This window comes from Coptis chinensis, chromosome 7 (genome assembly GCF_015680905.1).
Source record: "Coptis chinensis isolate HL-2020 chromosome 7, ASM1568090v1, whole genome shotgun sequence".
NCBI lineage: Eukaryota > Viridiplantae > Streptophyta > Magnoliopsida > Ranunculales > Ranunculaceae > Coptis > Coptis chinensis.
This window is the reverse complement of record NC_141462.1, coordinates 1,799,744-1,822,339: the sequence shown is the minus strand read 5'-3', so window position 1 is coordinate 1,822,339 and position 22,596 is coordinate 1,799,744. Positions and strand designations below refer to the sequence as shown.

The following is a 22,596-nucleotide window of genomic DNA, read 5'->3' as shown; positions in this document are numbered from 1 at the left end:
GAAACTGAACGGAATGAAACAATGCTGGTCAACTCTAAAAGCCACCTCGTGTTATCACACAATAGGAAAGAGAAAGCACATAAAATGAGACATGTGCTTTTGTCTGAACAGTCTTACATGGTATGTGCGTGAAAACTTAAGTTTTTCAAGATGGGTTTTTTAACTTCCAATTTCCTTGATGAAGATCGTGGCTTTGTAATGCGGTAGAACATATGGAAGAATGTTTCACAAGGTAGTTAGACCAACAAGTATATTCTGAATTAATGGCGCAAACTTCAGTAGTGGAAGTTGTTAGGAGCTTTTAGAGTAGTGCACGCGACTGTATTTGAGCAGAAAAAGTTCCGTTAGCTTTGCTTTTGTGAGTTTTTGATTTGTCTTATTTTTATAGGGTTTTATTTTTATTATTATTTTTTTGTTTTTCTAGTGGATAATCAACGAAAAAAAAAAATTGATGATGTTTTTTTTTTTTTTTTTTAGTTTTTTTGTAGTATATACTCTTCGAATAAAAGAAAATGTTGTTGCTGTTGTTGTTCTTGTTATTTTTTTATTTTTTTTATTTATAGTATATACTCTTACAATAAAATAAAATGTTACTTTTTTGTTGTATATTCTCTTCGAATAAAAGAAAATGTTGGTTTTGTTGTTGTTTTTTAGTGGAAATTTTATTTATATTAATTACAAATTTTACAAATAATTAGGACAAACGTGCAATAAGCTGTTACGCAAGTCCTTTCTAAACTGCAAATCCTATCCTCCTGAATACAAACTCGTTAGAACTAACTGTCATTAGGTTGTAGTCCATAACTATCTGTAATCACTTAAGGAGCTTAACAGATTGTTGTGCCAAGAAACCAACAAGATGTCGGGCCCGAACGGAATGAAACAATGCTGGTTAACTCTACAAGCCTCCTTGTGTTATCACACAATAGGAAAGAGAAAGCACATAAAATAAGACATGTGCTTTTGTCTAAACACTCTTACGTGGTATGTGCGTGAAAACTTAATTTTTTCAATATGGGTTTTTTAACTTCAGATTTCCTAGATGAAGATCGTGACTATGTAATAAGGTAGAACATATGGAAGAATGTTTCACAAGGTAGTTAGACCAACTTGTATGTTTTGAATTGATGGTGCAAACTTCAATAGTGGAAGTTGTTCGGAGCTTTTAGAGTAGTGCACGCGACTGTATTTGAGCAGAATAAGTTCTGTTAGCTTTGCTTTTGTGAGTTTTTGATTTGTCTTATTTTTATAGGGTTTTATTTTTATTATTATTTTTTTTGTTTTGTAGTGGATAATCTACGAAAAAAAGAAAATGATGATGTTGTTTTTTTTTTTTTTTTTTTTTTTGTTGTATATACTCTTCAAATAAAAGAAAATGTTGTTGTTGTTGTTGTTGCTGTTATTTTTTTATTTTTTTATAGTATATACTCTTCAAATAAAAGAAAATGTTTTTTTTTGTTTTATATTCTATTAGAATAAAAGAAAATGTTGGTTTTGTTGTTGTTTTTTAGTGGAAATTTTATTTATAATGATTACAAATTTTACAAATAATTAGGACAAACGTGCAACAAGTTGTGACGCAAGTCCTTTCTGAACTGCAAATCCTATTAATCTGAATGCAAACTCGTTAGAACCAACTGTCATTAGGTTGTAGTCCATAACTATCTGCAATCACTTAAGGAGCTTAACAGATTGTTGTGCCAAGAAACCAACAAAGCTGTCCCGGCCGAACGGAATGAAACAATCTGGTTAACTCTACAAGCTTCCTCGTGTTATCACAGAATAGGAAAGAGAAAGCACATAAAATAGGACATGTGCTTTTGTATGAACACTCTTACGTGGTATGTGATTGAAAACTTTATTTTTTCAATATGGGTTTTTTAACGTCAGATTTCCTAGATGAAGATCATGACTTTGTAATGGGTAGAACATATGGAAGAATGTTTCACAAGGTAGTTAGACCAACTTGTATATTTTCAATTGATGGCGCAAACTTCAATAGTGGAAGATGTTTGGAGCTTTTAGAGTAGTGCACGCAACTGTATTTGAGCAGAATAAGTTAAGTTAGCTTTGCTTCTGTGAGTTTTTGATTTGTCTTATTTTTATAGGGTTTTATTTTTATTTTTATTTTTTTGTTTTTGTAGCGGATAATCTACGAAAAAAAGAAAATGATGATGTTTTTTTTTTTTTTTTTAGTATATACTCTTGGAATAAAAGAAAATATTGTTGTTGTTATTGTTGTTGTTATTTTTTTATTTTTTTTATTTATAGTATATACTCTTCAAATAAAAGAAAATGTTTTTTTTTGTAGTATATTCTCTTCGAATAAAAGAAAATGTTGGTTTTGTTATTGTTTTTAAGTTGAAATTTTATTTATAATGATAACAAGTTTTACAAATAATTAGGACAAGCATGCAACAAGCTGTGACGCAAGTCCTTTCTGAACTGCAAATCCTATCCTCCTAAATACAAACATGTTAGAACCAGCTATCCTTAGGTTGTAGTCCATAACTATCTGCAATCACTTAAGGAGCTTAACAGATTGTTGTGCCAAGAAACTAACAATGTCGAAACTGAATGGAATGAAACAATGCTGGTTAACTCTAAAAGCCTCCTCGTGTTATCACACAATAGGAAAGAAAAAGCAAATAAAATGACACATGTGCTTTTGTCTGAACAGTCTTACATGGTATGTGCGTGAAAACTTAAGTTTTTCAAGATGGATTTTTTAACTTCAGATTTCCTAGATGAAGATCGTGGCTTTGTAATGAGGTAGAACATATGGAAGAATGTTTCACAAGGTAGTTAGACCAACACGTATATTCTGAATTAATGGCGCAAACTTCAGTAGTGGAAGTTGTTTGGAGCTTTTAGAGTAGTGCTCGCGACTGTATTTGAGCAGAATAAGTTCAGTTAGCTTTGCTTTTGTTAGTTTTTGATTTAGTTTGTTTTTATAGGGTTTTATTATTATTATTATTTTTTGTGTTTGTAGCGGATAATCTACGAAAAAAAGATAAAATGGTGTTGTTGTTTTTTTTTTTTTTTTTTTTTGTATATAATCTTCGAATAAAATAAAATATTGTTGTTGTTGTTGTTGTTGTTGTTGTTGTTAATTTTTTTATTTATAGTATATACTCTTCAAATAAAAGATTTTTTTTTTGTATTATATTCTCTTCGAATAAAAGAAAATGTTGGTTTTTTTGTTGGTTTTAAGTTGAAATTTTATTTATAATGATAACAAGTTTTACAAATAATTAGGACAAATGTGCAACAAGCGGTGACGCAAGTCCTTTCTGAACTGCAAATCCTATCCTCCTAAATACAAACACGTTAGAACCAGCTATCTTTAGGTTGTAGTCCATAACTATCTGCAATCACTTAAGGAGCTTAACAGATTGTTGTGCCAAGAAACTAACAGTGTCGAAACTGAACGGAATGAAACAATGTTGGTTAACTCTAAAAGCCTCCTCGTGTTATCACACAATAGGAAAGAGAAAGCAAATAAAATGAGACATGCTCTTTTGTCTGAACAGTCTTACGTGGTATGTGCTTAAAAACTTAAGTTTTTCAAGATGGGTTTTTTAACTTCAGAATTCCTAGATGAAGATCGTGGCTTTGTAATGAGGTAGAACATATGGAAGAATGTTTCACAAGGTAGTTAGACCAACACGTATATTCTGAATTAATGGCGAAAACTTCAGTAGTGGAAGTTGTTTGAAGCTTTTAGAGTAGTGCACGCGACTGTATTTGAGCAGAATAAGTTCCGTTAGCTTTGCTTTTGTGTGTTTTTTATTTGTCTTATTTTTATAGGGTTTTATTTTTATTATTATTTTTTTGTTTTTGTAGTGGATAATCTACGAAAATAAAATAAAATGATGATGTTTTTTTTTTTTTTTTTTTTTTTTTTTTTTTTTTTTGTAGTATATACTCTCCAAATAAAAGAAAATGTTGTTGTTGTTGTTGTTGTTGTCCATAACAATCTGCAATCACTTAAGGAGCTTAACAGATTGTTGTGCCAAGAAACCAACAGTGTCGAAATTGAACGGAATGAAACAATGCTAGTTAAGTCTACAAGCCTCCTCTTGTTATCACACAACAATAGGAAAGAGAAAGCACATAAAATAATACATGTGCTTTTGTCTGAACACTCTTACGTGGTATGTGCGTGAAAACTTAATTTTTTCAATATGGGTTTTTTAACTTCAGATTTCCTAGATGAAGATCGTGACTTTGTAATAAGGTAGAACGTATGGAAGAATGTTTCACAAGGTAGTTAGACCAACTTGTATATTTTGAATTGATGGCGCAAACTTCAATAGTGGAAGTTGTTTGGAGCTTTTAGAGTAGTGCACGCGACTGTATTTGAGCAGAATAAGTTCAATTAGCTTTGCTTTTGTGAGTTTTTGATTTGTCTTATTTTTATAGGGTTTTATTTTTATTATTTTTTTTTGTTTTTGTAGTGGATAATCTACAAAAAAAAGAAAATGATGATGATGTTGTTGTTGTTGTTGTTGTTGGTTTTTTTTTTTTTTTTTTTAGTATATACTCTTCGAATAAAAGAAAATGTTGTTGTTGTTGTTGTTGTTGTTGTTATTTTCTTATTTTTTTTTTATTTATAGTATATACTCTTCAAATAAAAGAAATTTTTTTTTTTTGTAGTATATACTCTTCGAATAAAAGAAAATCTTTTTGTTGTTGTTGTTGTTGTTATTTTCTTATTTTTTTTTATTTATAGTATATACTCTTCAACTAAAAGAAAGTGTTTTTTTTTTGTCGTATATTCTCTTCGAATAAAAGAAAATGTTGGTTTTGTTGTTGTTTTTAAGTTGAAATTTTATTTATAATGATAACAAGTTTTACAAATAATTAGGACAAGCGTGCAACAAGCTGTGACGCAAGTCCTTTCTGAACTGCAAATCCTATTCTCCTAAATACAAACACGTTAGAACCAGCTATCTTTAGGTTGTATTCCATAACTCTCTGCAATCACTTAAGGAGCTTAACAGATTGTTGTGCCAAGAAACTAACAGTGTCAAAACTGAACGGAATGAAACAATGCTGGTTAACTCTAAAAGCCTCCTCGTGTTATCACGCAATAGGAAAGAGAAAGCACATAAAATAAGACATGTGATTTTGTCTGAACTGTCTTACGTGGTATGTGCGTGAAAACTTAAGTTTTTCAAGATGGGTTTTTTAACTTTAGATTTCCTAGATGAAGATCGTGACTTTGTAATGATGTAGAACATATGGAAGAATGTTTCACAAGGTAGTTAGACCAACACGTATATTCTGAATTAATGGCGCAAACTTCAATAGTGGAAGTTGTTTGGAGCTTTAAGAGTAGTGCACGCGACTGTATTTGAGCAGAATAAGTTCCGTTAGCTTTGCTTTTGTGAGTTTTTGATTTGTCTTATTTTTATATATTTTTATTTTTATTATTTTTTTTTGGTTTTTGTAGTGGAGAATCTATGAAAAAAAGAAAATGATGATGTTTTTTTTTTTTTTTTTTTTTAGATTTTTTGTAGTATATACTCATCAAATAAAAGAAAATGTTGTTGTTGTTGTTGTTGTTGTTGTTGTTTTTTTTTTTTTTTTATAGTATATACTCTTCAAATAAAAGAAAATGTTTTTTTTCGTTTTATATTCTCTTCGAATAAAAGAAAATGTTGGCTTTGTTGTTGTTTTTTAGTGGAAATTTTATTTATAATGATTAAAAATTTTACAAATAATTAGGACAAACGTGCAACAAGCTGTGACGCAAGTCCTTTCTGAACTGCAAATCCTATCCTCCTGAATACAAACTCGTTAAAACCAACTGTCATTAGGTTGTAGTCCATAACAATTTGCAATCACTTAAGGAGCTTAACAGATTGTTGTTCCAAGAAACCAACAGTGTCGAAACTGAACAGAATGAAACAATGCTAGTGAACTCTACAAGCCTCCTCGTGTTATCACGCAATAGGAAAGAGAAAGCACATAAAATAAGACATGTGATTTTGTCTGAACTGTCTTACGTGGTATGTGCGTGAAAACTTAAGTTTTTCAAGATGGGTTTTTTAACTTCAGATTTCCTAGATGAAGATCGTGGACTTTGTAATGATGTAGAACATATGGAAGAATGTTTCACAAGGTAGTTAGACCAACACGTATATTCTGAATTAATGGCGCAAACTTCAGTAGTGGAAGTTGTTTGGAGCTTTAAGAGTAGTGCACGCGACTGTATTTGAGCAGAATAAGTTCCGTTAGCTTTGCTTTTGTGAGTTTTTGATTTGTCTTATTTTTATATATTTTTATTTTTATTATTTTTTTTTGTTTTTGTAGTGGAGAATCTATGAAAAAAAGAAAATGATGATGTAGTTTTTTTTTTTTTTTTTTTTTTTTTTAATTTTTTGGTAGTATATACTCATCAAATAAAAGAAAATGTTGTTGTTGTTGTTGTTGTTGTTGTTGTTGTTGTTTTTTTTTTTTTTTTTTTATAGTATATACTCTTCAAATAAAAGAAAATGTTTTTTTTTTTTTTATATTCTCTTCGAATAAAAGAAAATGTTGGCTTTGTTGTTGTTTTTTAGTGGAAATTTTATTTATAATGATTACAAATTTTACAAATAATTAGGACAAACGTGCAACAAGCTATGACGCAAGTCCTTTCTGAACTGCAAATCCTATCCTCCTGAATACAAACTCGTTAAAACCAACTGTCATTAGGTTGTAGTCCATAACAATTTGCAATCACTTAAGGAGCTTAATAGATTGTTGTTCCAAGAAACCAACAGTGTCGAAACTGAACGGAATGAAACAATGCTAGTGAACTCTACAAGCCTCCTCGTGTTATCACACAATAAGAAAGAGAAAGCACATAAAATACGAAATGTGCTTTTGTCTAAATATGGGTTTTTTAACTTCAGATTTCCTAGATGAAGATCGTGACTTTGTAATGAGGTAGGACATATGGAAGAATGTTTCACAAGGTAGTTAGACCAACATGTATATTTTGAATTGATGACGCAAACTTCAATAGTGGAAGTTGTTCGGAGCTTTTAGAGTAGTGCACGCAACTGTATTTGAGTAGATTAAGTTCAGTTAGCTTTGCTTTTGTGAGTTTTTGATTTGTCTTATTTTTATAGGGTTTTATTTTTATTATTTGTTTTTGTTTTTGTAGTGGACAATCTACGAAAAAAAGAAAATGATGATGTTGTTTTTTTTTTTTTTTTTTTTTTTTTAGTTTTTTGTAGTATATACTCTTCGAATAAAAGAAAATGTTGTTGTTGTTGTTGTTGTTATTTTCATATTTTTTTTATTTATAGTATATACTCTTCAAATAAAAGAAAATATATTTTTTTTTTGTAGTATATTCTCTTCGAATAAAAGAAAATGTTGGTTTTGTTGTTGTTTTTAAGTTGAAATTTTATTTATAATGATAACAAGTTTTACAAATAATTAGGACAAGCGTGCAACAAGCTGTGACGCAATATTTTGAATTGATGGCGAAAACTTCAATAGTGGAAGTTGTTTGGAGCTTTTAAAGTTATGCTCGCGGACTATATTTGAGCAGAATATGTTCAGTTAGCTTTGCTTTTGGGAGTTTTTTCTTTGTTTTATTTTTATAACGTTTTTTTTTAGTATATACTCTTTGAATAAAATAAGATGTTGTTTTTTATTTATTTATTTATTTATTGTATATACTATTCAAATAAAAGAAAATGTTTTTTTTTTTGTTAGTTTTTTTTTTTTTTTATATATACTTCAAAATAAAAGAAAATTTTTTTTTTTTGTAGTATATTCTCTTCGAATAAAAGAAAATGTTGGTTTTGTTGTTGTTTTTAAGTTGAAATTTTATTTATAATGATAACAAGTTTTACAAATAATTAGGACAAGTGTGCAACAAGCTGTGACGCAAGTCCTTTCCTAACTGCAAATCCTATCCTCCTTAATACAAACACGTTAGAACCAGCTATCTTTAGGTTGTAGTCAATAACTATCTGCAATCACTTAAGGAGCTTAACAAATTGTTGTGCCAAGAAACCAACAGTGTCGAAACTGAACGGAATGAAACAATGTTGGTTAACTCTAAAAGCCTCCTCGGGTTATCACACATTAGGAAAGAGAAAGCACTTAAATTGAGACATGTGCTTTTGTCTGAACACTCTTACATGGTATGTGCGTGAAAACTTATGTTTTTCAAGATGGGTTTTTTAACTTCAGATTTTCTAGATGAAGATCGTGACTTTGTAATGAGGTAGAACATATGCAAGAATGTTTCACAAGGTAGTTAGACCAACACGTATATTTTGAATTGATGGCGCAAACTTCAATAGTGGAAGTTGTTTGGAGCTTTTAGAGTAGTGCACGCGACTGTATTTGAGCAGAATAAGTTCAGCTAGCTTTGCTTTTGTGAGTTTTTTATTTGTCTTATTTTTATAGGGTTTTATTTTTTTTATTGTTTTTGTAGTGGATAATCTACGAAAAAAAGAAAATGATGATGTTCTTGTTTTTTTTTTTTTTTTTTTTTTTTTTTTACTATATACTCTTCGAATAAAAGAAAATATTGCTGTTGTTGTTGTTATTTTTTTTATTTTTTTTCTTTATAGTATACACTCTTCAAATAAAAGAAATTTTTTTTTTTTGTTGTTTATTCTCTTCAAATAAAAGAAAATGTTGGTTTTGTTGTTGTTTTTAAGTGGAAATTTATTTATAATGATTAAAATTTTACAAATAATTAGGACAAACGTGCAACAAGCTGTGACGCAAGTCCATTCTGGTCTGCAAATCCTGTCCTCCTGAATACAAACTCGTTAGAACCAACTGTCATTAGGTTGTAGTCCATAACTATCTGCAATCACTTAAGGAGATTAACAAATTGTTGTGCCAAGAAACCAACACTGTCGAAACTGAACGGAATGAAACAATGCTGGTTAACTCTACAAGCCTCCTCGTTTTATCACCCAATAGGAAAGAGAAAGCACATAAAATAAGACATGTGCTTTTGTCTGAACACTCTTACGTGGTATGTGCGTGAAAACTTAATTTTTTCAATATGGGTTTTTTAACTTCAGATTTCCTAGATGAAGATCGTGACTTTGTAATGAGATAGAACATATGGAAGAATGTTTCACAAGGTAGTTAGACGAACTTGTATATTTTGAATTGATGGCGCAAACTTCAAAAGTGGAAGTTGTTTGGAGCTTTTAGAGTAGTGCACGCGACTGTATTTGAGCAGAATAAGTTCAATTAGCTTTGCTTTTGTGAGTTTTTTATTTGTCTTATTTTTATAGGGTTTTATTTTTATTTTTATTTTTTTGTTTTTGTAGCAGATAATCTACGAAAAAAAAGAAAATGATGATGTTCTTTTTTTTTTTTTTTTTTTTTAAGTATATACTCTTCGAATCTCTCACTAAAAAGGTAGAAGCTATTTATGTTCAACAAAAGCCTACCCCTGTCATGAACGTCAACTCTGTTCCTTGTAATTTCTGTTTGAGTCCTGAGCATCCCAACTCCTATTGTCCTCTAGTCTATGAACAACCATCCGCACAACCGAACAATGTTTGTTCCATTAATAGAGAACCTAACGCACCTTGGAGACAACATCCCAACTTCAGTTGGAGAAATAATCAACAAGTTACACCTCTAGGGTTTAATAATCAAAATATTAGGCCAGCGACCAATTACAACCAAGCTCCACCGAAACAAGGGCAAGGACAAGGTAATTATAATAATTATAGTAATAATTATAATGCTAATAGATCGAGGCATCATTCCAATTAATAATAACTTTCGCAACCCACCCGTTAATAATCAACGTGAGATAGTTCCAGTCACACCACCTGTGGCCACTACACCTTCACAACCGAATCGTTTCGAAGCCTACATGCAGGCTAACCAATAGATTTTACAATCCATTAATCATTCTAACCAGCAGCTTTTACAATCCATTAATCATTCCATCCAACAGTTAGCCCAAGAGAAAATATAACCAAAAGGTGTGTTTCCAGGTCAAGCCATACCTAATCCTAAAATGCCAAACACAGCTTTTGAAGTAACCGGTATTACTAGTAATTAACATTTAAACGTAAGTGAGTTAAATGCCATCACCACTCTCCGTTCTGGCAGGGTGGTGGATAACACTGTAACTATGTCTGTTGTTACCCCACCTGTGGCCATTGCACCTAATAATTTACTAGATACCGATGTTGTAACTGACGATCCTACTCCTGTAGAGGTACCAGTTAAACCTCAACCCAAGAGGAAAGCGGCCAAGGTTAAAACTCCTAGATCCATATGCTAAATATAGAGAGAACCCACCGTTTCTCCAGAGACTAGCCATGTTACACAAGGATACAAACTTTGATGAGATTAGGGAAGTTTTTAAAAATCTAACGATAAACCTACATTTTCTTGACGCTATTAAAAAGTTACCTCAACATGTTAAGTTTCTAAAAGAGTTGTGCACTACTAGGCTGAATACCAATATACCAAAGACGCCTTTTTAACTGAACAGTTTTCAACTCTATCTGAACATAATGGAATCGTTAAGTACAAGGACCCTGGTCGTCTTACTGTACAATGCACCTTGGGGGATACCCACATGACGACTGCGTTATTAGACCTGGGGGTGAATGTTAACTTACTCTCATATTATCTATATAAACAAATAGGTCTACAAGAGATGCAACCAACTAAAATGACGTTGCAATTAGCTGATCGTTCTATTAAGTATCATAAGGGTGTGGTTGAAAACGTTCTGGTTAAGGTTCAGGATTTTTACTACCCAGCAGACTTCGTTATCCTAGACACAGAAGTCGCTAACGACTCTGTTCCAATCATTTTAGGGCATCCCTTTTGGCTACTGCCAAAGCGCTCATAAACTGCCGCGATGGTTCGATGTCCATATCTTTTGGCCATCTTTCTGTTGAGGTAAATGTTTTCAAAATGATGAAACAGTTACCCGATTCGTCTATAGATGGGGAAGTTAGCATGATCGAGATCTTAGCTCAAGATTATTTCACCAATACGTTTCGAAAAAATCAGATGCACCAATTCCTTTCCTTCGGTAGTTCCGACTTCAACTATGACTCCTACTTAGAGGAAGTCAACTCCCTTTTCGAGTCTACCCCTATCTTAGATCCTTCAGTCCCTCCTTCTTCCGAGTTTGAAGACCTCTTACCTAAACAGGTCTTTACTACTCAGGCCGAGGATCCTCCGGAATCCTTTTTACCCATTCCTCCCACCCCTGTACTTAAGCATCTTCCTGCTGAGTTGAAATATATCTAGCTTGATCCGATGGTAGTCATCCGGTGATCACATCTTCTCAGTTATCTGCTGATGAAGAGGCACGTTTGATTAGGGTGATTAGGGAACATCGTTCCACAATCGGTTGGTCCTTGGACGACATTAAGGGGGATTGACCCTGGTGTATGCACGTATCGCATACATTTGGAAGATAATGCGAAAACTTCACGCAAACCTCAACGTCGCTTGAACCCTGCCATGAAAGAGGTGGTCAGGGAAGAAGTCTTACGGTTACTCGATTCGGGTATCATATATCCCATTTCCGATAGCGAATGGGTTAGTCCTATTCACGTAGTCCATAATCCCTAAGAAATCGAGGGTTACTGTTGTTCGTAATGCTGCGGGTGAATATGTTTCCACGCGTGTTCCTATGAAATAGAGAATATGTATTGATTACAGACGTTTAAACGTCATGACACGAAAGGATCACTTTCCTTTACCCTTTATAGATCAGATGCTCGAACGTCTAGCTGGTCATGCTTATTATTGTTTTTTAGATGGCTATTATGGCTATTTTCATATCATTATCGATCCTGATGACCAAGACAAGACTACCTTTACATGCCCTTTTGGAACATATGCTTATAAACGGATGCCTTTTGGTCTCTGTAATGTTCCTGGTACCTTCTAGCGATGTATGCTTCATATCTTTAGTGATATGATGGAACGCTTTATGAAAGTTTTCATGGATGATTTCTCTATCTATGGCGACTCTTTTAGTGAATGTCTATCTAACATTTTCTAGGTGTTGACATGGTGTGAGAAAAAAAATCTGGTTTTAAATTGAGAGAAGTGTCATTTTATGGTAAAGAAATGAATAGTAGTATACTAGTATGTCACAACTCTCTTTCCTCACAACACCGTAAATAACTCGATAACAGTAGTATGCTAGTATGTAAGCTTGAGGTTTGAGCCTATTTTTTTCTACAGTCTTTTATGTTTTTTTTAAATTTTTTCTCGCTAATCTTTTTTCTACAGTCTTTTTTTTTTTTTTTTTTCGATAATTCCACATTTCATTAATCCAAAAGATAGTAACTTACGTAATGCATAACTATCAAAAATACATGAAAAAAATAGTAAAATCAAATGCAAAAAAACACAAACATCCAAGTATGTTTGAGATAGATTCCCTTGCATCGAACTCCCAACACCAACACGAATCAAATCTTCAACCCATGCTTCTTCCCCACCTGAAGTTGTTTTCAAAGACTTATCAACCACGAAGTTCGATTCTCCCAAGACGAAGACCCAAAGTCTCCAAACCACAAAGCAATAAACTCGCATGATAGCGCGGATCAGCTACACCTAGAAGGTGAGCCTCACCAAGAACCTTACAAAGGGGTGGTGGCGACCATAAAACCCCCAAACCAAAGAATCCGGAAAGGGAGAAGATAAACGGAAAGAACCTCACTCCCCCAACCAACATCAAGACAACCACAACCAGTTACAAGCAAAAGAATCCAATTACACCTCCGACATCGTATGAGAAATGTCCAACCACGTATATCTGACTTGATGTTGCCAACCAAATAACACCTTAATAAAACTGGAAATAGGAAACCGAGATCGTACTTGTATTGGATCTTCAACAAAGAACTAGCCTGCAAAAAGGGGGTGGCTTTCCACAAAGTAGAAACCATAAACCCCAAAGACCACAGCTCTTGATCCAATCGATCTATGCCGATCACATTATGGATTAGAAAAACCCATAAAAACAACCAAGCTCCTTTTTTTTCTTTTTTTTTCTTCATCACCACAGCAATGAGACACTAAAGAAGTCGAGGAGAAGATTTGTGGAAAGAGAAAACCCAAAAATGGATCAAGAGAAAGTTAAAACAGATCAGATCTAGGTATTATTTTTTTTTTTAGAGATCTGAAGAGGAGGGAGAAGAGCTGCTATGGCCCACAAGAGAGGCTTGGATAACTGCTATGGCCCGCAGGATAGGCGAAGTGGCGAAGAGGCTTTATCCCTCAGGAGAGAGGGAGACGGCCATTAAAGTTAGTTTTTTTTTTTTTTTTTTTTTTTTACAGTCTACGTTGGCTACTTTGATTCTTTGAATTCAGGATTTGAGGCACGCATTGATAAGATTGGGCCTTTATATGTCATATGCGATGAGATAAAGCAAAGCCCAGCGGCATCTAGGTTAACTACAAAATTCTGCGGTTATTCAGAGCGTGCCAGTCCGTAGGCCCATGAAGGAGCTTTTATACATCCAAACCAAGCCCAAGCTTCATCAGCGGGTGCCAAAAATCTACCCCAATCCGAGACAAACATCCAACTTATTATACAAATCTTGGCTAATTGAGCTCATTATATTGCAACTTTATTTATATATCAGGTTTTGGAGAGCTTCTGGAAGACTAGAATCTATATGATACATATTGTCAAGAAAACCAAATGGATCAAGCCCCTTTTTTAAAGAGTTCGTCACCATGGATTCTTTTGCGTTTTGTCAATGGATATTTACATTAGTTTATTTGGAAAAAAGGAACTCCAAAGTTGATATGGATTTTATGTTATGTTCTTATATTAAGTTAATCATCAATGTTAAATACTCTTTGTATTGAAATTGTCCTTGTGTCCTCAAAAGTGAAGCGTAAATGTGATTTAATCGACTTTCAGTTGAGTTAGTGTGCTTGGTCACATCCATGATCTCAATGTGCCATTGGGTATTCCATTCCCTAATACATTATTAGGTTCTTAAGGATATTGCTAATCCCACACATTTAGCATCCAAAACAAATCACAAACACTTTATCCTTTGATCAACCAACCACATGCATGACGCTATGTATCAAACCAAATCTTGTTATTTCGAAGATTTTAAAAAAAACAGGAAATAATTACAAGGAGAATAACATAATATCAAATGAATTACAAGGAGAATAACATAATATCAAATGTTGTTTTTTCAGTACGATGTCAAAACTCTATATAAATCTTTAAATGGTGACATCATTACTATAAATAGAATATGAAACTCTTTTCAAACATTATGTTAATGGTTCTCTGTGTATGAGAGAGAATTAGATGTATTCATTTGCTTTGAATCTGATTAATGAACAAAGGGTCTGTAAAGATTCTGATTATATATGTATATATTCTCATAATGGATGTACGTGATGATGTCTAAAAATTATTTGCAGAAGTACAGAAGTCAGAAGTCACAACACCTAAATAAAGATAACTGCAGCATTAACAGAAATACTTAAGATTGTAATATAGATTAGTGGGGTAATGCAAGAAATCATTTGCTTTATTGAGTCGAGTGCCTCCTTTCAATAGGACAAATTAAAGGCTCTTCGAGAATGCATTTGAAGGAAAACATTGTGCAGAACTGCAGCGAGATATTGGTATGCGGAGAATCAATGTTGCCTGATCATGCTTAGTGATTCCAATGCGGACTAAACTTGTTTCTATTAGTGAATTATATGGCGTAGTCTTTATCCCCATTAATGTTTTGCAATGTCTTCCAATATTTCATGATTTCTCCAGTACTAGTACTAAGAATGTGACATGCATTGTGTCAAGGTTCTCATGCCACTTTGTTCCCATTGAGCCAAATTCTATGTTTCTCGAATCAACTTGAAGTGGAATCCCTACTACATTTAAAAGTAAAAGTAAGAAAACATGCTAAAATTTAGGGGTGCGGTATTTATACCCCAACTATGCTAAAATTTAGAAGTGGAATCCCTTTTAACAAATTTAATAGTTCATTCACGATTCAGTTCCAAATTCTATGCATGCTTCTTGAATCAACTTGAACAGTTGAATATATATATGTACTCAAATCCAATATTCCATGATACGATCTATACAAGCTGGGAATTGAATATTAACTTATACATAACTTCAATCAGTAACTAGCTAACTGCTTTCCGTTATATTCTCCATTTATTCTTGGCCATCTATTCCCAAGAATCCTTATTAATTAGAAATTTAAAATGATCCTTAAGGCACAAGCTTGTTAAAGTTGAAAAGGGATTAGATGGCCATAACTTGATAATCACTTTCTAATTCGTATGTTATAAGTAAAGAGGAAAACTGGCCATATCATATGGCATCATTCTTGTGATCGATAATGTGATATGACAAACCATCACAAAGAAAAATGCTAACGAGCAACCCTTTAAAGTAACCAAGGGAGTCTACAGGTATGCAGGGCATAGCGGCATAGGAATAGGAATACAGATCTTATCTGGTAGGGAGGAGGAAAAAGATCGTGACATCGTAATAAGAATTTTTTTCTCCATGTGTGAGAAACACCCAGGTGCAGTGCCCCCAGTCTATTTTGGGAAATGGAGGACCCTCACATTTCGTACCATGGGCACAAGAGATCTGGCCTGATCTCTAGCTCTCTAGGAATAGTTCATCCTAAAATGAAATTATTTTGTAATTTGTACTGTAAAGTTACATTTTAGTCACGACCTTAGAATCTCGGAGAATTGAGTTTGTATATGATATTTGACTGAACTCAAGTCTGTGTTGTGAGCTACTTACGTATCCCGTTATCTGATGAACTGGAATCAAGTCAGACGTAATTTATCGATCTTGAGTGATTGAGTTAGAAATGGAGAGAATGTGAGCATGGAGCTCCCCCCCTTTGTTTGGTAGTTCCCTTGTCATTTATAGCCTGTGACATTTGGTCAATAAAGCTCTTGAGTAAGCTTAAATGGAGGATAAATGAGTGCATGGTTGTTGTTATAGAATAATTGTTGTAACGGCTGTCTTTTCTTCTTTGAGCGTTACAAGACCTGGCTGAGCGCCCTGGCATGAACGACCTGATATAAGCGACCTGGCAGGTCTTGATATAGTTATGTGATGAGTTGTGATGGACACGTGTATAATATACATTGGTTGTGTATATTAGTCCATCACATGTATGATTGCTCAATGAAACCAAGGAATGCGTGTATGTAGTAGAATATCTTGAGGGTCATATTAAAACATTATGCCCTTATTTTACTACTAAATTGTTAGGAATTAGAGATCATACTAATCCCAACTAACGACAATTATCCTCAAGATTTTGAAATTAATCAATGACAAAATAAAAACACCAATACAACTACTAAAGCAATAATGAAATAACAAAGAATAAACGAACACAAAAAACTTACGTAGTTTGGCAATTGCCTACATATGTCCAAAAACACACCAAAATCCACTATAATCAAAGAGTTGTTTACAATGTCACGAGCCTCATACAAACACCAATATCTCTCTCACACGTACACACTTTTGGCACTCACAAATTTATGCTATTACACTATCATAATGCACTCACAAATTTGGCTATTGTCGAGTATGTGCCCCGTACACTATAAGCTCTCTTAGTTGTGTCTTCTTAATTCTCAAATACCGTGGGATATTTATAGAGAACGTGAGGAACCAAAGTAGTAAACTACTTGTTCATCACCGGAGAAGTAGTGCCATGTTTCCAATTCCGATTTAGAAACTAACCACGTGGTGATCAGGCTCCATACTTAATATAAATGGCCTTCAAGCCATATGTTTTCATATTTTTGTTTTCATATTTTTCTTTAATCTTAAATTCTTCACATTAACTATGCTTTGTGTTTATTAAACAGAAGCATCGTCTGATTTTGTTTTACATACTTTCGGATAACCTCTAGATATATTCCTCAGGACGTACCATGTTCTAAGAAAAAAAAATGTGTGTTCGTACTTTATAATGAGAAATATGTTTGTTCTGCTATTTCTGCATTAAGAAACAAAGAACATATAACATATAACATGAGAATCAATATAAGAACATCAACCAATCGAACAAATGGGGAATATGACGATGCACTGGAGTACAGGGGGTGGTATTCTCCCTAACAACTAATTAAACAACAAGTTGGTGATTTTGATATGTTGGGCATGAAATCTGAATCTAATCTTTGATTTTAAAGAGAATAGTTGTGTTAGAAGATGTGCAAAACTTATAGTACTTTGTCTACAAGATTCGAACAACATTGATTCGAGCCACATTGACGAATTTGGGGTCAATTCTGTTAACATATAGGCAAATTCCTTCATTCCAAACTGATTTATGAAAGAGACAATTCCCCAGTACAGTATTCAGAGAGTTAACGTTGTTGGACAACAAGCTGTTTCATTGACACTGGACAATGGAATCGTGCCTCCTTATGTTTAAGGACTACATGTGTGATTTTCACTTTTCGTCGTTGAAGATGAAAAACGCACGCACAACGTTGTTCCATTGTTCATTGATTCAGGCCGTTAAACACAAGGAGCAAAACGGACCCAGCCCCCAAGGGACTCAAATCTTTCTCTAGAAAACACGCCCAACTTCTTTACATTAATTAATTTCCCATCCAGTATAATGGTGAAGAGATATTCTACTTTTGTATTTTTCTTTAATTTCCCATTCTAAGTAAACAGGTCGTCTCATCCATATATGGATTATATGGACAATAATATGCTGAGATTATTGAGTTGAGTGATAATATGAGTTCCTTGAGAAAAATAAATTATTAAATAGCAGTATGTTGTACACTTGTTAGGTAATCCGTTAGGACTCGGGAATTAAAAGACTAAACCAAGCATGAATGCATGATTAATCCTGCGTGGATAGTTAAGCTGCATGATCAGAAATTCGTTAATATTTAATATCAAGAGATTAATGTTTGTTTGATCAGTATATATGTTAAAAAAATTCCTCTACCCTATGTGTATGCGCGCACCAACTAGATATTTAATTAAATATGTGTGTGAAAGTGGTTATCACAAAGTTTCTCAGTATCCATTTATTTCCATCACTTGTTGTTTGTTTGTCTAGACATCCATTGGACCAATTGTTCACATAAATTGTTGACGTAAATTCGATCAATCTGTTTGTTGGTGTTGATGCAGAACGATAGCTGAATGTCAAGGAAAATGCAAATCTAGATCGATCAGTGTATCTGTGCATGTGTGGTATCTGATGCAAACTTGAGGGACTTTTGATACTAGCAATTAAAACTCTATCAATCGACTGTCTTTTAAGTCAACCACTAACACTTAGTGGGATCTGCATGGAACATCGATCAAAGTTCAATTTGCTATGTGGTAATGAAATTTCCAAGTGTATAAATATATCTTTCGCCATTAGATGATAAGCCAAAACACAATATTTAACAGAGAAAAAAAGAGAGATTCTTAGATTCTCCTGATTCATTAAAACTTTTTCCGAATATCAGCTTACATATGATAAAAACACCATAACAAAAAAAAAAAAAAAAAAAAAAAAAGTGAGAATGGAAAGGACAAAAAAGCCACTCCACCACTACATGGCCACCTTCTACAGACTTAATCCTCAGTCACTCCAGTTGTTTAGACCTTTGGTGCTTCATTGTTAGCTGTAATTGGTGACGTTGGAATGGGGGTATGAATTGCAAGTGATGAAAGCCTGTTAGCTTCTGTTTTTTGCATTTCAACGTCGTCATTATCTTCGATTATGATTATCATTCCACCATTGTTATCGACGCCTTTAATGGCTTCGGGTATCTTCTCATTTTCCATCGCTTTGTATTCCTTGTATTTGCCCCATAGTACAGAATACAATCCTGCAACAATCAAAATTGCACCAAGAACACTGCAATACCACAATGTAAAAAACATCGGTTAGTGGTGAATATTCCAACAGAACAAAAGACTGTACATAAAGCAATAATGAGAATAAAGTGTACATTTGTCTCTATCACCACAAGTTGGGAAGCGAGATACCAACTGAAGGTATCAGATTATTTTTGCAAGGTAAAGAAATATGTTTCCTTAGGAACAATAACCAAGTAAAAACGGGTTTATAATTATGGTCACAAAGTGTTTTTTGTTCCCTTGTTTTTTTCGTCCAATAAATTGTTGATAGGAATGAAGAGGAAATTACCCTCCAAGATAAATCCTTTCAGCAAGTATGAAAGATCCCATGATGGCAACAACAATCATCATCAAAGGGCTGAAAGCAGTCACAAACACTGGCCCTCGTTTTCGCATTACCAGCCCTTGAACATAGTAAGCTATGCTTGAAGAGACAATGCCCTATAAATGATTAAAGATATTAAAATTAGTTAATGTATAGGTGATAGAGAAAGTGAAAAGGGAGGGGAGTGAGAGAGACTAACAGCATAGGCAGCAGCAAGAAGGTTCATGTCCCAGCCAATGGACCAAACAGAGAGTTTATGCTCCATGACAAATGTGACAGCGATAGATTGGAGGGTACCAACAAAGCATATAAGAGTTGTGAGAGAGAGATGAGCAGGGTACCTCTTCAGTGTAATTGCCTGAAAAATGAAAATTCTTGAGTTAGGTTATATCATTTCTCCACGTAGTGAAACCAACATTTTAGACTCACTAGGTGAGAATTTATATCTTCTTTTTTCTTTTCTGTTTTTTTCTTTTTTCTATATATGTAGTTACCTGCAAGATAAATAAAGCAGCCCAAGCAAGGGTAGCAATAATGAGAAGGATGGAGCCCTTAACCCAATCTTTGTCACTTGTTCCAGAGTTTGGAGTATCATGAGAATTCACATGCTTTGACCATACTAACTCCATGATGGGTCCTTTGTACAAGGTCATTAGCATAGCCCCTGCCACTGTGACTACTGTTCCTACCACCTTTGCTTGGCATCTCACCTTCTTGATGTCTACTTTCTCCATCCTAATTTTTCCAAAAAATCTTAGCTTGCAGTAGAAAATTTATTGTGATAATGACAATGACAATTTCCAGTGTAATTTACCTGCATAAGACTGCCATAACGAATGTCATTGCTGGCAACATGTTACTCATAGCACAGGAGAAGGTGGGGGAGGTGTATTTTAGCCCGGCGTAGTAAAAGTTTTGATCAATCACTGGTCTGTGGAATGCATGAAAATCGCAATAGGTGAGATATATTTCATCCATGCACCCTCATAGAGAATTATGTTACATATGTATAAATATATATATATGATGGCCAGAAGAGTGTATGGATAGTACTACTAACCCAAGAAGTGCCAGAACAAAAATTTGCATGAAAACAATAAATGTCATCTTTGGTCTGACGTTCCTGGAATAATCCAATAAACAAAATCATATAAGAATTTCAGTTTTGCATGAGAAGAATTCATTGAGAATTTGGCTTGGTTTCCCTTTTAATGTTTCAGTGTGCATACCTCTCAATGATAAGTGCAAAAGGGGCTATAGCTAAGGTGGCAAAGGCATGTCTATAGACAACTAGCACATAATGACTCATTCCACGGTTGAGGGAGACCTTAGTGATGATATTCATGCCGGCATACCCAAATTGAAGAGATATCATGGCTATGTAAGGCTTGAGCCTTTGTAACATACCTTGGCTCTCCATTATTATTTTTTTGTTTTTATTGGCTGAATTGAAGGAGGAGGTGGTAGAGAAAGAAGAAGAGGAAGAACACTACTCGCAAATGAAAGATGGTTGCTGTGTTTCTCCTAAGTGACAAGGGGTGCTCTTCACACATATTTATAGCTCGATCTATCAATCCATTCCAATAATTTAGACATTGAGTGATGTCATTTTTTTTCTCATGCCAAATATTTGAATATACTATACGTTTCTTACCTATTTATCCATTTACAATCGAGTCCCACATCAAAGCTAGCGCGTCAGCAATGGAATGAAATTAAGGTCTAATTATTTACATGGGATCCACCTTGTTTAAATGGATTTAAGAGATCCATACAGAGGTGAGTTTTGTGATGCTGATGCTACGACTCAGCGCCTTTTTGTGCTGCTAGCTAGTGGGTGATACGTAGACATGTTCCATTGGTCATGATCGACGCGGCAACTTGATATGGCATGAGGAGATAATTTGCATTGGGCGCATGCGGGCTGCTCTAGTTAAGCTTGATCATTTGATTATGCGCTAAATGAATTTGCATCCCCGACTTTTGTTAAGGATGGCAAGTTGACAGTACATGAAACAGGCTAACAGAGGTTGGTGAAAAATGATTAACGAACAAAACTGATAACTAACAAAACTGCAAATTCAAGTTTAAACATCACAACAATTTGATTAAAAACTCCTAACAAACTAATATAACTGTGGGAATTCAAGTATTTTGTCTCTAAATATATAGGACTTTCGAAAATTTCATTGATAAGCAACTTTCGAAAATGACTGTTTACATTTTCGATCTTGTTCCTCCATAGTACTGCACTACTACCCCTGCAAATCGATGTCGGCTGCATAACCAATTGAAGATCAGGGTACTATGGTACTGGGGACAAATTGAGCACAGTTGTCTAAAATACCTCAACGCGACGCGCCAACTTGAACCTTGACGACCAAGTCGACTGGACTTATGGAGGAAATCATTAGACTCCCTGTACACCATTGGCTTATGTCAGACGCATACATTGTCTCAATTTATGGTTTTCGCTATAGTATGATTGTTTAGCATTACATCATTCAATGCCATTTAGCTCATAAACTGATCATGATTATATAACGAACTCTAATTTCACTATTTTAACGTAAGCAGTAGACTCATACTCAGACTGAGGTTTAGACAACAATAGACTTTCAAAACACAGGCGTGCTGCGTGCACCACTATGCTGATCATATACGAAATGTTGGGAGTTGAGCTATCAAGGGTAGGACCCAAACCCGACTAACAATCAAGGGATAGTGCTGCAGACAAACCATTTGCTACAGAGTCCCTATATGTTGTGTACTTGTAAACATGCAAGATTGCAAGGCTTAGAATACACCAAACAGCTTTTATTAGTCGATTTTGTTATATCAAATATATATACTACCCGAATGATGGTCATGTACTATTGGAATAATCTTCTGCAACAACAAGAACAAACTATGAATACAAGATGGCTGAGGCACGGATCGATACTCTCTTTTTAAGGTTGTTTCGCATTTGTTCTTCTCTATGTAGAGAGACCATGTCAACCTCCAGGATACAACAACCAGTTATTATTCTTCTTTGTTTACTGCACACAAACCAAAAAAGAAAAGGACAAACAACGAGAATGATATTTTGACTACCTTGAAAACGTAGTTTAGAAAATAAGGTTTTGCATATACTGTATAGGCTGCTGGTAGAAGAGTATATATAGAGAAAAGAAATGTGGAGCACTAGTGAATCCGCTTTTGAGAAACGTGGAGCACTAGTGAATCCGCTTTTGAGAAACGTGGAGCACTAATAAGGTTTTGCATATACTGTATAGGCTGCTGGTAGAAGAGTATATATAGAGAAAAGAAATGTGGAGCACTAGTGAATCCGCTTTTGAGAAACGTGGAGCACTAGTAAATCCGCTTTTGTAAGGAA

General features: G+C 34.1%; 1 protein-coding gene across 1 annotated transcript; it reads right to left on the bottom strand.

The window, feature by feature from the left end:
* Positions 1 to 18,428: 18,428 nt before the first annotated feature.
* On the bottom strand, positions 18,429 to 20,838 carry LOC147485118 (WAT1-related protein At5g07050-like). The gene is made up of 7 exons (XM_086571802.1): positions 20,447 to 20,838; positions 20,278 to 20,340; positions 20,032 to 20,148; positions 19,712 to 19,952; positions 19,417 to 19,575; positions 19,182 to 19,333; positions 18,429 to 18,890 (listed from the first exon to the last, which is right to left on the bottom strand). Exons 1-7 carry the CDS (start codon positions 20,635 to 20,637, stop codon positions 18,629 to 18,631), a joined length of 1,185 nt encoding a protein of 394 aa, XP_086427928.1. The 5' UTR covers positions 20,638 to 20,838; the 3' UTR covers positions 18,429 to 18,628.
* Between the last annotated feature and the right edge of the window lie 1,758 nt (positions 20,839 to 22,596).

What these genes read in the sequence shown, in the direction of transcription:
- LOC147485118 (XM_086571802.1), bottom strand. Translation starts at nt 20,637, where the DNA reads ATGGAGAGCCAAGGTATGTTACAAAGGCTCAAGCCTTACATAGCCATG. An exon ending in GTTATGGCAGTCTTATGCAG is followed by an intron (nt 19,953 to 20,031) that starts GTAAATTACACT and finishes TGGAAAAATTAG; the next exon opens with GATGGAGAAAGTAGACATCA. An exon ending in GAAAGGATTTATCTTGGAGG is followed by an intron (nt 18,891 to 19,181) that starts GTAATTTCCTCT and finishes GTGGTATTGCAG; the next exon opens with TGTTCTTGGTGCAATTTTGA.